Here is a 14674-nt window from a genome sequence, read left to right as displayed (position 1 = left end):
TACTTCACTGGCGTTCCAATATCCACGTAAAACAAAATGTTTTACATCACGGCTTAACAGATTTTACTACATATTTTTTACTACATTTTTTTTTTTTACTACATAGTTTTTTTTCCATATGTTTGACTGACTGTATTTTATTATGATAATGAACAGGCTGCATTGTCAAGGTAGCAAAGCTTAACTTTGTGCGCACATGCTGCGCCGGCGCAATCACTTCAATTTTTCCCTTCTAACAGTGGAAGAAACTACTCCTTTTAGTCATAAAGATAATCGGAATTATAAAAGGTTTGCCTTTATTTGTGTACATTCACAATAAAAACCAATCTTTGTGCTTTTGTAAAATAAGCCTAAAGAAAAATAGTATGCCGCTTTCTGCTATTTTGTTTTTCTCCACTGGCAGAAACGCTGCAGGTGCGTGATATGATATGATGGTTCTGTTGTTTGCTGCTTTTTGCGCATGTAAAATGAATCCCCGGGAAACAAATGTTAGTATTTTTTAACGGGTCACAGACATTTATCCTTTCTAATTTAATTCAATTCTAATTTTAAATAATCTTGTCGGTTACCGGTTAACAATCGGTTAACGAGCGTCGGTTGTCGGTTAGGAAAAATAACTGAAATGAGCATCCCTAATATCATGGTGGTCTTTCATTTAAGATAAACCTGTCCCTCAAGGTTATGTAATGCACCCATTCTCAGTTTTTGTTTTTACGTGCTGTCTAATAAACTCTTCCTGTCTAATTAGGGGATTCATGGCGAGAATAAGCTGTGAAGTAGACCAGATTTTAGCCAGATACTATGGATCTGTGAGAATTTAGCCGCTTTCCTACTGCAGGAAGTAATACACATTTCAGGAACTTCAGAAGTAGTCCAACTTGTCAGAAGTTCCTGAAACTCGCATTGACGACATCCAGAGAGATTTGGAGTTGTCAAAATATTCTTTTGTTCTTTCTATTGTCTCAGATTCGCATTTCCAGCCCTCATGTTAACAACATTAAACCAACAAAGTATCCAAAGAGTAACAAAAGCACAGCTCCAATCCTGGTGTCTTCCATTGTTGTCCTTTGTTGTTGCTGCTATTGTGTGGTGCACAGAAATGACACAACTAGATTGCGTCACCACAGGTTTCCACTGTAGGTGCCAATGCAAAAGTAAAAGTTCTCTTTAAGTGTGTAGTTCCTCTTCCAGGTAGTCACTCTTGGGAAGTACCAGAACTAGATGTTCAGAAAGCCACTTTTGTGACTCCAGACCTTGGACATTTCGTCACCGGTTAAATCAACCCTTTTTTACTCTTTTAATCGCTGCTCTTTTCCAACTCCTTTTAAGAGTTCCTTTCACAAAACGGTCCGTCAGCTGTCCACGGATGAGGAAATGTTTTGCGTGTTGTGTCTGGAGGGCTAGGTGTGTATTGTCCCATTTTAGTGTGAAGATGGTCCGGCTTGGCCCTTAATTGATGCTTCTCAAAGGCTGACAGCTCATACAGTTCTGTCACAAGCGGCTTCGGTTTCCTCTACTGTGCAGCTGTATCGCCGTCTCATGTACACACACATGCACCAGTGTGTTTTAGACCTCTCTTCTGACAGGCTGTCAACGGCTGTCTCTCAGGTAGGGGTCCACTTCACGGATCTGTCAGTCAAGTATCGCACAGGTGACAGACTGTTACGGTTGTCTTATCTTCTAGGAATGACTGCTCTCCGTCACTGGCGTGTCAGTGTTTTCTCTCCATTTTGCTTTATTGTGCAGTTTCTGTCATTTTTGGCTAATAAGAAAAGACAGGTAGGAAACTAGGTGATATCTGGTTTAGAAAAAGAGGAAAATGTGTATATTGTGCACTATACATATACAAATAGCTTATTTGTTGTGTTATACAACCTCTTTCTTTCTAAGTGGGTGTTTCTTGATCCAAAATAAGATACTGTACATCTTCGAGTACATTTTTTGTCTTGTGGTGTTCGACTCTTTTACTCAACTGCTCATGTATTGCTGGGACTGGAGCCCAGACTGCATTCAGGGACATTCGAGGCCCCTTGTCTCCCTTCACAACCCCATTCTGCTTGAGGCAGACCCACATACCACTGCTGCCATTGGACAAACGTAAATCCAGAACGAAACGGGAGTAAACTCAATAGCTTCATGTCAGATAACAAGTCATGATTTGCAAATTGCGGTGGTGCTTTAAAGAGACCCTTTTCATTCATTTACTTAGCAGACTCTTTTATCCACAGCAAATTGCAAATGGTGAGAAATGCACAGGCAATTAATCATAGGGAACTAACAATATTAAGAGTGCCTCAATACAGATTTTGAAGCATTTGCAGCAGGAGAGCAAAGTGGTACAGAACAGTGGAAATATTAATGAGGAAACCATGGTAACTTTTTTCATGATTCTTTTATGAATAGTAAGTTTAAAACTGCATTTATTTAAATGGAAATCTTTTGTAACACTATAAATATCTTTTACTGTCTCCTTGGACCAATTTAATGCACCCTTGCTGAATAAAAAATATGAATTTCTTTTCAAAAGAAAGGGGAAAAAACTTTTTCTTACTCTTTTGAATGATACATTTACATTTGTCCATTAGCAGATTATTTATTTTTTTCATTGTAAGTGACTTACAACAGAGGTTCATAAGCAGTTCATAACAGGGATAAGGGATAATTTTCTCAAAAATGAAAATACATTTACTGATTTACTCAACATTGTTGTTCCAGACCTGCATGACTTGTTTCTGTGGAACACGCAAAAAAAAATATTTTGAAGAATTGTGCTGGTCGCTCTTTTCCATGCAGTTACAGTGAATGAGGACTAAAGCATTCAAACAAATAATAAAAGCACAATAAAGCTGATTAATGCTCTATATTAGTCTGCTGAAGCCATAGGATAGCTTTATGTGCAGAACAGGCCAAGATTTAAGTCACTACGTTTTCAAGTCTTTAGAAAATTTGGAAATAAAGTGCACAAGTCAGAGACCACTTTCAGGATGCTTTTATGGTGTTTTTGTGTACTTTTTTGTGTGACAGTCTAACCATTCATTGTAGTTCCATGGAAACATTTTCTTCAGAATTACTCCTTTTATGTTCCACTGAAGTCATACGGGGTTGAACGTAATTGCCGTGAGACAATATTGACATTGTTATTTTGGGTAAACCACCCCTTTAAGTGCTCACATAAGAGCTTTTTTTTTTTTTTAGAGATGCTATCACAGTGACCATCTAGGGACACTAAGTTTGATAGTTCTGGTAAGCATCTTTGCTTCAGATAAATCTCAATTTCTTTTTCTGTTTCTCTTTATCTCAGCCTACAGCACCTTTTATATAGTGGGCTTGGTGCTGTCCATGCAGATCCCTTTTGTTGGCTTCCAGCCCATCAGGACGAGTGAGCACATGGCTGCTGCAGGTAAGACTGGTTTGCCTCTATTCTTCAACTGTTGCTCTTTTACACTGATCTCAGATCATCTCTCTCAACTCCAATCCATAAACTCGGGCCATGAGAGCGGTGATTTACATGACTTTAGATTAGCACCAGGAATTCATGACCGTTGGGAAAGTATCTGAAAAAGCGGAGTATGTGGGTTAATGGTGCATTTGTGTGTTTGCAGGTGTGTTTGCACTGCTTCAGGCTTATGCCTTTCTGCAGTATCTGAAGGACAGACTGACCAGGCAGGAGTTCCAAACATTGTTCTTTCTGGGCGTTTCTCTGGCTGCGGGGGTGGTTTTCCTTACTGTTATTTACCTGACTTACACAGGTGAGTGCAAAAAGACAACGATTAAACAAATACATTTAATTTGAAACAATTTCTGAATTAAAACTTGGTTTGCTTGACCAGACTTTCAACCGAACTTCGACCACAAATGTGAAATGTTTTTTTTTTTACCAATAAAATCCGACTTGGTTTAAATAAGCCTTTGATTGAACCTCAGTTAGTCAGAGTGTGATAAACTTTTCCACTTTTTATTAAAGTTGTCTTCTAGACAAGGACAAGTGAGAAAATGAATATTATTTATTTATTATATCTCATGTTTGCCATTGTCTGAAATTACAAGAAGGCATCTATAGCATGCAAACATAAAATTTTGAATTTAAAAAAAGAATAAAGACAGCTTGCCCCACATATGCTGGATCATAATTACGGTTTAAATTAAGAGTTTTCTATTTTACTACATGCTTAATGTAATTTATTCCTGCAATGACAGAGCTAAATTTTTAGCAGCCTTTACTCTAGTCTTCAGTGTCAGTCATTCTAATATGTTGATGTGGTGCTCAAGAAACGGTTCTTATCAATCTTAAAAATGGTTGTTTTTTTGTCAACCATAATTTTTTTTAAAGGATTTATTGATGAATGCAACATTAAAAAAAAAAAAGAACATTTATTTGAAATAGAATATTTTTGTAACGTTATAAATGTCTTTAGTCACTTTTGATAAATTAATGCATCCTTGTTGAATAAAAGTAACTTTTTTAAAAACAAACAAAATATGACTCGCCACAAACGTTTTGAGTTTTCATTTACCTGCCATGTAGAAATCTTATCCACCTTAGTTTAACTTTAACATGCATAAACGTTTGTAGCATAACAAAATCACTTGTCTCATGTCCATCATATATATCAAATATATGGTTACATGCTAAAAATGATGCCCTGTTTGTTAGTTTAAGGGTGTGTCACAACTTTAGCCACTGACATTTCTTACCCCACTCTGTATTGAAAGGTCGCAAATGTCACTGGAAGATTTTTTTTTTTTTAATGCTGCACTGTTTTACAAGATTGTCAGTAAATAGATTGCACCATAATAAATTGTTACCCTGCGTGACTGATTTGCAGAATAAAAAGCAGTTTTTTTTCTCAGCGTAATATTAAAAAGCTTCATTGCTTCATTGCTGTTTACTTGTCACGTAGAGGACACAACGCTGATTATTTTATATATATATATATATATACGTTTTGACATTCGAAGAGCACATTCTTAAATTATATTTTGCCCTTGACTAAATCATCCAAACCAAACATCTTTCAGTAAGAAAGGAAAAACACATCCACACCATCACATCCAATTCTCTGCCTTCTCACCTGAATACAGCGTGGCTCTATGACCTCAGCCTCTTAACACCGCACCTCTGCCAGTATATATGGAGTCAGGGTGATTTGCTTGTATTCCCGTCGCACCCGGGGCTTTCATTAATCTTTCTGCTGCAGGGCCACGTCTGTAGCAGGCCTCTGAGATCTCATTAAGAACTCTCCTCTGCTCGCCACACTGCTTTTCAAACTGAGCACAGTCTTGTAGTGTAGATTAATTGAAAACATTGCCGGCTATATGTGTGGTATTAAGGTTCACTGGACATAGTCCAAGCTCGTCAGCGTCTCAGAAGCTGCTTGAAAGTGCTCTTGAGTCAGTAATGGTCAGGTGGTGCCCATTTGCGTTTAATCACTCTGTTGTGTTAATGTGCTTTCAGGGTACATTGCTCCTTGGAGTGGGCGTTTTTACTCTCTCTGGGACACAGGGTAAGTATGCCGTACAGTTTACATTGCATATAGTTTTTTTGTTGTTGTTTGTTTGGTGTTCGGTCGTATGAGTAAGTCGCTAATAGCTCATTAGCACACCACGTTAAATGGCTTAACAACAGACCTGATTTTGTTGCAGGCTCAAGCATGTAGCATGATTTATGTCTGTAAGCAGTCTTTTGGATTGGCTTGAATTATGTCTGAATAGCTGCCTTCAGTTGATATTCACGCCAATGAAACCCCACTTCTAGTGCACAAACAAGTAGTGCTGTGCTATTATGACAAATTGTAATTGTTATTCTTTGATATTGTAATCACTCATTAATAGAATTGAAATCTCACAGAGCCAGTCAAGAAATGTCTCGGTCATATATCACTCCACAGTCATAAAATAAATACACCACACTTTTCTTAATTTTTTTATTTAATTGACTTTAGTTGAAACTCACAATATTTATTTAGATTTTTTTTTTAAACTAATATTAGCTATAATAATGTAATTTTTTTGTCAGTGTCAATCATTTTATTCACTTTTACTTAAATAATATTATTTTACAAAAACAAAACGTTTTAGTTGACTGTCACATTGTAGCAAACTTAAACCAATGTAATTCTGTGAGAAAAATCTGTTGTTTAGTATTATATAATTTAAAATGTGAGTTAAACATCATACACACATTTCATATAAAATGGATCATATTTCACCCCAAAATGGTAAAATAGATTTTTTTGGTCATTTTTTACCTTTTTTTTTTTTTTTTTCACTGATGATTCTCATTATTGTAATAGTGTTTTATTATTATTAAATGGGAATGTAGTTTAGCATAAATTATTGCATAACAGCGCAACAGATACTACAAAGTGTGTAAATTGTATATAATTTAATGAATTAATAATTATTTAATTTAATTTTTTTATTTTGCATTTTTAATTTTTGAAAATGAGATATTGGAGAAGAAATGTGCTTAGTTGTCCTGAAACTTGTCACAATGCAAAAAAAAACATTTAAAATGGCTTAACGGCCCTAAAATAGTAATTAATTTAACTTTGAGCAACCAGCAACACATCACCTTAGTAACCCTGAAGCTGATATTTCACTTCATAGAGATCTATGGCACTGATTCAATGCACTGAACAGCACTGATGCAGGAAATCCCCTTAAACGTTGAAAGATACTACGACAAATATATCGCTTTCATCTTCTGACAACTGATATTTTTTTCACTTATATATGACTTGGTGAAGGAGAAGGACAGATGTAGTTAATCGCACACGCTCAGTTCTCCAACATGTGAATGCAAGGAAAAACATGCAAGTGCATCGCCATCATTTAGACATGAGATCACATTTATGTATGAATCGAGATTGTGATTTTTTTTTTTCCATTAATCGTGCAGCCCTAGCACCACCATAAACAGACGTGAAAGAAATCATGCAGCTGTGGATCAGACACACTCAACAGGACATGTTGTTGTTACTGATAGGCCTTGTATCGTAATTTCAATTGATTAAATTTTTGTGGCAGCCCTACAGGTACAGCAGTGTTTGTACGTCTCTCAGCCATAAACCCTTGACTTTTTGCCAGCTTCTTCATGTTCTTTGGCCTCAGTGATACGTCGCCCATCATAAATTCATAATTGTGTAACTCCCTCAATGCAGCAGCTCTGCAGGGAGACCCACAGTCCTGTCGAGCTCTCGCTGTGCGCACTCCGCACAGATACAAGGTCAGGTCACCAGATAATGATCACAACACTGATAGTCGCCAAAACTGAGCACAGAAATGCAGCAAAATTGAGAGGGCGAACAGCAGCACAACTCCTCAACAAACAACCCCCTGTTCAGCAACCGTGCAGTTTTTGCTTTTCCATGTTAAGTACTAGCCAAATAGCTATAGGCATTGTATTAGACTGTAGTTGTTAGTGTAGCTTGCCAGTAGTTAATGCGGTAATTTAATGCTAGTTAGTTTTACACAGCAAGTTAACACAGCCCATTTGCCTATTATGCTCAGATATGCGAAGATCCACATCCCCATCATCGCCTCTGTGTCAGAGCACCAGCCCACCACCTGGGTCTCCTTCTTCTTTGACCTGCACATCCTGGTCTGCACCTTCCCAGCAGGCCTCTGGTTCTGCATCAAGAACATCAACGATGAGCGAGTCTTTGGTGAGCATGTCTAACATCCTTGAAATTACCAGACAATGTGTCTGCATTCAGTTCAATTCATTATTTAAAGTCATTACAAAAATGGCTTAGAAATGTGAAGTCCTGATAAAAAATTTAGCATTATTTGTTTGCAGATGATGTTTGATTTTATGTTTCCATCTCTAATGTAATGACATTTAAACATTGGTGTGACTTGAATGCCCAAAAATGCCCAGAAAATAAAATTAGTTAATTAAGCTGGTGTCTTTCTTACATGTTACTTTGGAATCATTTTAAGCCTTAGTTTATAAAAAGTATTCATCCATAATATTCATCCAAAAATATTCATCCATTGAATTCAAAATATATGAAATGTTCTCAGGGTATATTGTTGAAATGTCCCTTGCTTTTCTTTAAAATCTTAATTTTGATCCTCTAGAAGTGGCACTAAACATCTTTGAGCTTATTTCTGCCAGCAGGCTGTTTATTCTGAACAATTTTAAGTTGTTGTGAATATGTCCTGTTTATGCCTGAGAACACTCACTGCTGTTTTGATGTCTGCTATGAGTATTTTCACTTGTTGAGAACAGAATGCATTGAATTAGTCCCAGTCTCCTGAAGAGTTTTTTTTTTATGGCTATCATGGAGTTTCTGGAGTCTTTCAGCGGAACAAACAAGGGAACGTGAACGGCAACATGTTGCTACATGTTTAAAGGCCCCCTTCTGTGTTTTTTTTTTTTATTTCTCTCTGGAGTCATTATCCAGTACAGAACTATAAACACTACACTGCAGTTCATTACCGTTCATTCTGTACTGCAGTGCCACATTGTCTGCTGGAATCATAAGTGATGTTTTCCCTGTTGCCCTCTAGTGGCTCTGTACGCCATCAGCGCGGTGTACTTTGCTGGTGTGATGGTGCGTCTGATGCTGACGCTCACCCCAGTGGTGTGCATGCTCTCAGCTATCGCCTTCTCCAGTGTGTTTGAGCACTACCTGGGTGATGACATGAAGCGTGAGAACCCGCCGGCTGAGGACAGCAGTGATGAGGACGACAAGAGGAATCAGGGGAATCTCTATGATAAGGTCAGCGAAAGGACAAAGGTCAGGCTAAGGATCCTTTGGTGGATAAAACGTTGCGTTTTAAGCCTGCCGTACTGTAACACATGCATGGTATCAGAATTGTGATTTGGGGGATGGCTTGTTTGTATCTCATCTGTATTCAGTCTGATCTAATTGGTTGGTCCTTGTGCATTTGCAGGCCGGCAAAGTCCGAAAGCATGTGTCAGAACAGGACCGCCCAGAGGAGGGTTTGGGCATTTTTTTTTTTACCTGGTATTAAACAAAAAAAATAAATAAATAAAAATTGTGGCAGTCCTATAGAGGGAATGAAGTTCTCTGACAGGATTTTAGTGTGCTGATGGCGCTCTGTGATTTTGCATGCTGTTAGACTGTCACATGAACACTCTCTGAGACATTGTGTGTCCAAAATGAATAATTTTTAATGCACCGCCGCTACAGCAATTAATTCAGCGCTTCATATAACATTCACTGTCTTGGACAGTTACTGTTGTTTGGCTTCAGGTCACCCACATGAGAAATATTCCTGTTATTATACATAATTTACATGCTTTTGTTTTGGTGATTTATTTATTTTTTTTCCCCAAACTTTGCTTTTAATTAACAGGGATCATTTCATAGCAGTGATGATGTGTTCTATTATTCCATATGTCAGAAGCGAGTCCTCAAACTGCCATCTTTTTGTTCTTTCGTAGGAAAGCGATTACTTCACACCGCAGGGGGAGTTTCGAGTGGATAAGGCCGGCTCTCCAACCCTGCTCAACTGCCTGATGTACAAGATGTCTTACTACCGCTTTGGCGAAATGCAAGTGAGTGTTTCTTCGCGTAATTAATTAGGTCCATATACAAGAGTCTCGTAATTGTGTTGTGACACTGGTTGAAGACAAGAGCTGATCCTTGAGCTGTCACCATTTTACAACTCTGATATTGTATTAATGCACATATAGATAAAGCCTTGCTGCTTGCTTAATGCCAAACACCTCCTCCACAGCTGGACTTCCGCACACCACCTGGATTTGACCGGACACGAAATGCAGAGATTGGCAACAAGGACATCCGTCTGAAGCACCTGGAGGAGGCGTTCACCTCCGAGCACTGGCTGGTGCGCATCTACAGGGTGAAGAAGCAGGAGAACCGACAGGCTCTGGACCACAAGCTCCGCAACATCGCAGCCAAGCAGAAGTACACCTCAAAAAAGGTTCTTCCCTCTCTATTCCATTAGAACAGCATTGTTATGGTTCTTGTAAAAAGTTGTAGCTTAATAGCAGGGTTTGTATTAAGACCATAGTAACCACCATAGCAAGTTAAAATGTCAATTTTCAGGAATGTTAAAAAATTATCAATGATTAATTGATCATTCATTTTAACATTAAAAGAACAAAATTCATGTTGGAGGGCTACCATGTCCATGTGGCCTTTTTAATAATACTGTGTTTATAATAATAATAAATATTCATATGATAATAAATGTGGTTTAAAAAGTGTTTATTTATATAATTGTAAATAATTTTTTATCATATGAATCTTTATTATTACAGTGTTATTAAAAATATTACTTTGTATAGTGTAAGGCATTTTACACAAAATGAGATTTAAGACAAGTTAATGAAAATGTGTCCTTTTATTATTTCTCAGACAAAATGCTGCACATTTCTTTGTGAAATTGAAAAATGTCAAATAATAAAACTAGCTTGAAATTAAGGCAAATCCCAAATCTAATAAATACAAATAAAAGAAATCTCTTTGCCTGTGTATGGAGTCAAAATAATGCCACGTATCGCAAGCTCAAACTTGACTGAAACGCAAAATAAAAGCAGCGTTGCAAATAAATTAGTAGATATGGCCATGGAAAATATGTATTGCAAAATCATTGCTTTTGTGCCGTTTCATTTATATTTTGCAATTCTTTATTTTTGTTTGCAAAAACACATTTATTTTTTCTCAATACTTTTATTTTCTTTTGCAAAACTTTATTATTTTGCATATATATGTGGCATTATTTTGACTCCATACCTGTGCTCTTTCCATTAAAAATCAGAGGCAACCACTGCATTTTAATCACGACCCTAACAAAGGTGAAATTTGAACGGAATGGTCTGACTTTGTGAAACCATACTATGTAAAAAATCTGAATGAAACAAAAGCATCAGACGGGCTGAATGAGATGCAAATGTCACTCTCTGACAGCAGGTGGCGCTTATGGAACAGCAGGTATTTATAAGCTGCTGGCCCTTTAAGACCAAATGCAAGGATCCAATATAATGATGCACATGCGATTTCTTTTTCCACTGTTTACGTTTGCTTTAGACATATGAGAATACTTGCCAAGATGGTTATGTTGAGAGAATTTTGTGGGCATGTGTCCATTCGAGCGCAAGGATATGTGAAAGAGGAATCAATTCTGTGTTTGTGCGCTGTCTGAAACGTGTGCCGAATTGAATTGTCTTTAGCCTCTTCATGGCACTTGAATGTTTAAATCGGCATGACTTAGAAACACGTGCAAGTGATCAACTTACGTTCCAGTTCACGGTTCAAATCAAGGCAAATCCAGGAAGGAATTTGATATTACTATGACACAGCCCATCGGGCAGGGCGGTGATACATTTTGGTAAACCGACAGAGAAGAAAACAAAGAAAACAAAAGCTCTGGAACGTTGGGCTAGCGATTTTGCGAGCCCTGTTTATGAATGACAGTAGTAGCCTAATGACAACTACAAACTGTAAATACTATAAGTAGTTAAAATACATTCCTTCATTTTATTAGATTATTTAACATCAATCTACATTATAACAGTCTCGTTGTACTATCGTATCCAATGGTAAATTTTCATTATGAATGTTGACTATTCTGATGTGTTATTTCCTTTGGTTCACAGACAGCCAAGAGGAAGAGGGGATACATCAAAAACAAATTGGTTCTGAAAAAAGGCAAGAAACTGAACAAGAAGTCTGTTTAGCTATTGAATGAAAACGTTGAGAATGGAAAAAGAGGAAAACAAAAGACAAGGACAAATGCAACTAGTAATAATCCACCAATCAAAAAGAACAAACATGTTGTCTGGCGCCACCCACCTGAGAACATTTGATTGGAGGCTTTTGGTCCCATGATTGCCATGATGACACGGAGGTTCCATGATGGGTTCGAGGATGGGGATCTGCACAGCGGTTTTAATCGGACATCTCTGGACTTAGTTTTGTTCTTGTGTTCTCTTTTTTTTCTTTTCTTCTTTTTTTTTTCTTTTGTACTTGAATGTGCTGGTGAAGCGAGCACTGCCGGTGTCTCAAACGGCACGCACTGTTTGTGGTACAGTTTAATATAATCCAACCGAATGCTAAAACAACCAACAAATATGAATTTCATGAAGCTCAGTGAACCTTGGAGCACCAAAGAGATTTTTCATTTTGTCAGAGCCTGTAATAAATTAACTTTTGATTAAAAAACAATTTAAAAATAAAAGATATGGGAAAATCTGAGGAATGTGGAGCCATCTACAGTGCGACAGCCCCTAAAATGCTCTCTTGGTTTTAACTGTTATCTGACGAACCCGGTTTTCTATGTGACAGAATGCAGTGGACTCTTTGTGGCTCAGAGTTTTTTTCTAAGGCAGACATTGCAAAGGACTCGATTATTAGTAATGTTTAACTCTTGTGGTGATTTTGAATATAAATAATTGTTTGTTACATCATTTTGAATGTTTTTGTTTAGTTTTTCTATTGGTTGTAAGATTTTATGCAATAATTCTACATTCAAATGAAGAAAAATCCGCTTTTATTTCTTATGTTGCGCATGTGTTTTGTCCAGAGGGGGCGCTGTTGTTTGGCATCTCTGCGCACAAGTTTGCGGAAAAACATGCTTATTGGGCCAATTAGAAATAAAAAAAATGTCCCCCCTTCCTAAACAACCGTCTGCCAGGACAAAGCGTGAATTTAATTAGTTGTAGGTTTATAAAATGCTGCATTACTAGCCTTAATGCACTTTGTCTTAGTTCACCTTAATGTGGATCCACTACTGAGTAGCATGCAGGTGGAGAGTGCGTATTTTTAGTGTGAATATTCACTTTTCTTTTTTTTTACGTTGAAAAGGGCGCTTCCTGCAACATCCAGTAGGTTTTCTTTTCCTCAGTTCGTCTGGGCTGCCATTTAAACTTTTCCCTCTTTGTTTGTTTTCTGCCTTTCTGCTTTTCAACCTTACGTATTGCTTTTGCTTCATCTGTTTTTGTAAGATAATTAGAAGGAAAATTTGATCGGTTTTTCCCCTCTTCTCCATAACCTATCCATATTATTCTGCTCTGAAGCTTAGGGGAAGGTATTTATTAACAACAATGCATTTGAAGTTGAGAAGAGGAAGCCTTTCATCCTGAAATGCAAAAACTATATTTTCCGTTTCATTTTCAAGTTAAAATTTATTCCATAAATTGTAAAATTAAAAAATATTAAAAAAAAAAAAAGAGGAAGAGAAAGGCAAATATGCTGTTTGTGAGAATGAGTTGATGCCATTTGTGAATAAAAGACTCGATGAAAGAATCGGCCTTATCCATGTTTGCAATCTCGCATCCTTTTTTCATTTAGTCTAGGATCATCTTACTAGTTTTAATAGAAATGTCATTCAAAACATCTGCTCCAGCTGCTCGTCATTGGTGTTATTCTACAGGTGTCCTCCAGGTGGCAGCTGCTGCACATTACATCGAGGAGGCGCTGTTTTTTTTAAGCGAATCAGATGAGCTGTACTTGTCATGTGACTAAGCACTCTGGAAAAGTACTTCATGACAGCGCTGATGGAACACACGGCTTCACTATTCTGAAAAATGTTGTTTCCTCGTATTCCTTCCTAATATTATTTATATATATATATATATATATATGTGAATGTATGTATGTTCACTAACTTTAATACACCATTATCCATCTCAGTCAGACGTTCAAAGGCGCATATCTTCATTCAGTCAAGACACTAAGCCGGTTACGGAAGTCACAAAAAGGAGCTGGATGTGGTTCAGCTGGTTTAAAAAAAATATATAACATATTTGTCCTAGTTATGAAAATACTGAGGGGGAAGCTGATTAGTGACACCTGAATTCGGGTCTGTGGCTTCAATCTGACATTTCCTTATTCAGATGCGCAAACTCAAACCAGTTTAACTGCTATTTACTACATTAGACGCATTGTAAATGAAATGCGTTTCAATTTCCACAAAAGCTGTATACTTTTAAAACATTTTTTAAAGACACAAATCACTTTTTTTGTTGTAAGAATTATGTTTTAAAAATGTATTTGAAAAATTACTCAAATTGAAACTAATTAGACAAAACCCAAAAACTGGCAAACGTCAGAGAATAGAAAATGTTTTGATCTCCTGAGGTTTATCTTTCTTTTTTTTTTTTAAGATAAAGCACCTCTTTTCAAAGACCACTTGTTAAGAACAAATGGGCTGTATTTTGAACCCTATTAAAACAACTAGCATTAAATGCAGCAGGCATTTTTTCTTTTCAGAGTGCTTATATGTGTGAACATATGAGCCAAGTAACACAAACAGCATTTGATTCTGCAGAAATAATCTTAGAAATAGGTTTCTCTGTTAAAGAAATGAAAAATGTGGTTAAAAATTAAAACATGAAAAGGTCAAATTTCTGAAGATCTTTTTAAAAACCAACTTGCATTTAAAGGGGTCATATGATGTTGCTAAAAAGAACATTATTTTGTGTATTTGCTTTAAGGTTCAAAAAACACATTATTTTCCACATACTGTACACTATTGTTTCTCCTCTATGCCCCGCCTTTCTGAAACGCGTCGATTTTTACAAAGCTCATCGGTCTGAAAAGCGAGGTGTGCTCTGATTGGCCAGCTATCCAGTGTGTTGTGATTGGCCGAATACCTCAAGCGTGTGAAGGAAATGTTACGCCCCTTGCCATATTGTGATGCCGTCCGGCCGGAGCGACGAGACATAAACATT

The 14674-nt window shown here is 37.1% G+C and overlaps 1 protein-coding gene across 1 annotated transcript in view; it reads left to right on the top strand.

The window, feature by feature from the left end:
- The window catches only part of LOC107713794 (dolichyl-diphosphooligosaccharide--protein glycosyltransferase subunit STT3B-like), a 50344-nt gene extending 37083 nt beyond the window's left edge, over positions 1 to 13261 (top strand). The window contains exons 7-15 of the mRNA XM_016519405.1: positions 3302 to 3400; positions 3603 to 3749; positions 5456 to 5504; positions 7513 to 7667; positions 8518 to 8729; positions 8905 to 8978; positions 9424 to 9532; positions 9715 to 9921; positions 11600 to 13261. Coding sequence (XP_016374891.1) covers positions 3302 to 3400; positions 3603 to 3749; positions 5456 to 5504; positions 7513 to 7667; positions 8518 to 8729; positions 8905 to 8978; positions 9424 to 9532; positions 9715 to 9921; positions 11600 to 11680 — 1133 coding nt within the window. The 3' untranslated portion in view covers positions 11681 to 13261. The remainder of the gene's footprint in view (positions 1 to 3301; positions 3401 to 3602; positions 3750 to 5455; positions 5505 to 7512; positions 7668 to 8517; positions 8730 to 8904; positions 8979 to 9423; positions 9533 to 9714; positions 9922 to 11599) is intronic.
- The last annotated feature ends 1413 nt before the right edge of the window (positions 13262 to 14674 follow it).

This window comes from Sinocyclocheilus rhinocerous, unplaced genomic scaffold (genome assembly GCF_001515625.1).
Source record: "Sinocyclocheilus rhinocerous isolate Xijiao unplaced genomic scaffold, SAMN03320098_v1.1 scaffold779, whole genome shotgun sequence".
NCBI classification, from domain to species: domain Eukaryota; kingdom Metazoa; phylum Chordata; class Actinopteri; order Cypriniformes; family Cyprinidae; genus Sinocyclocheilus; species Sinocyclocheilus rhinocerous.
This window is presented reverse-complemented; position numbering and strand designations above follow the sequence as displayed.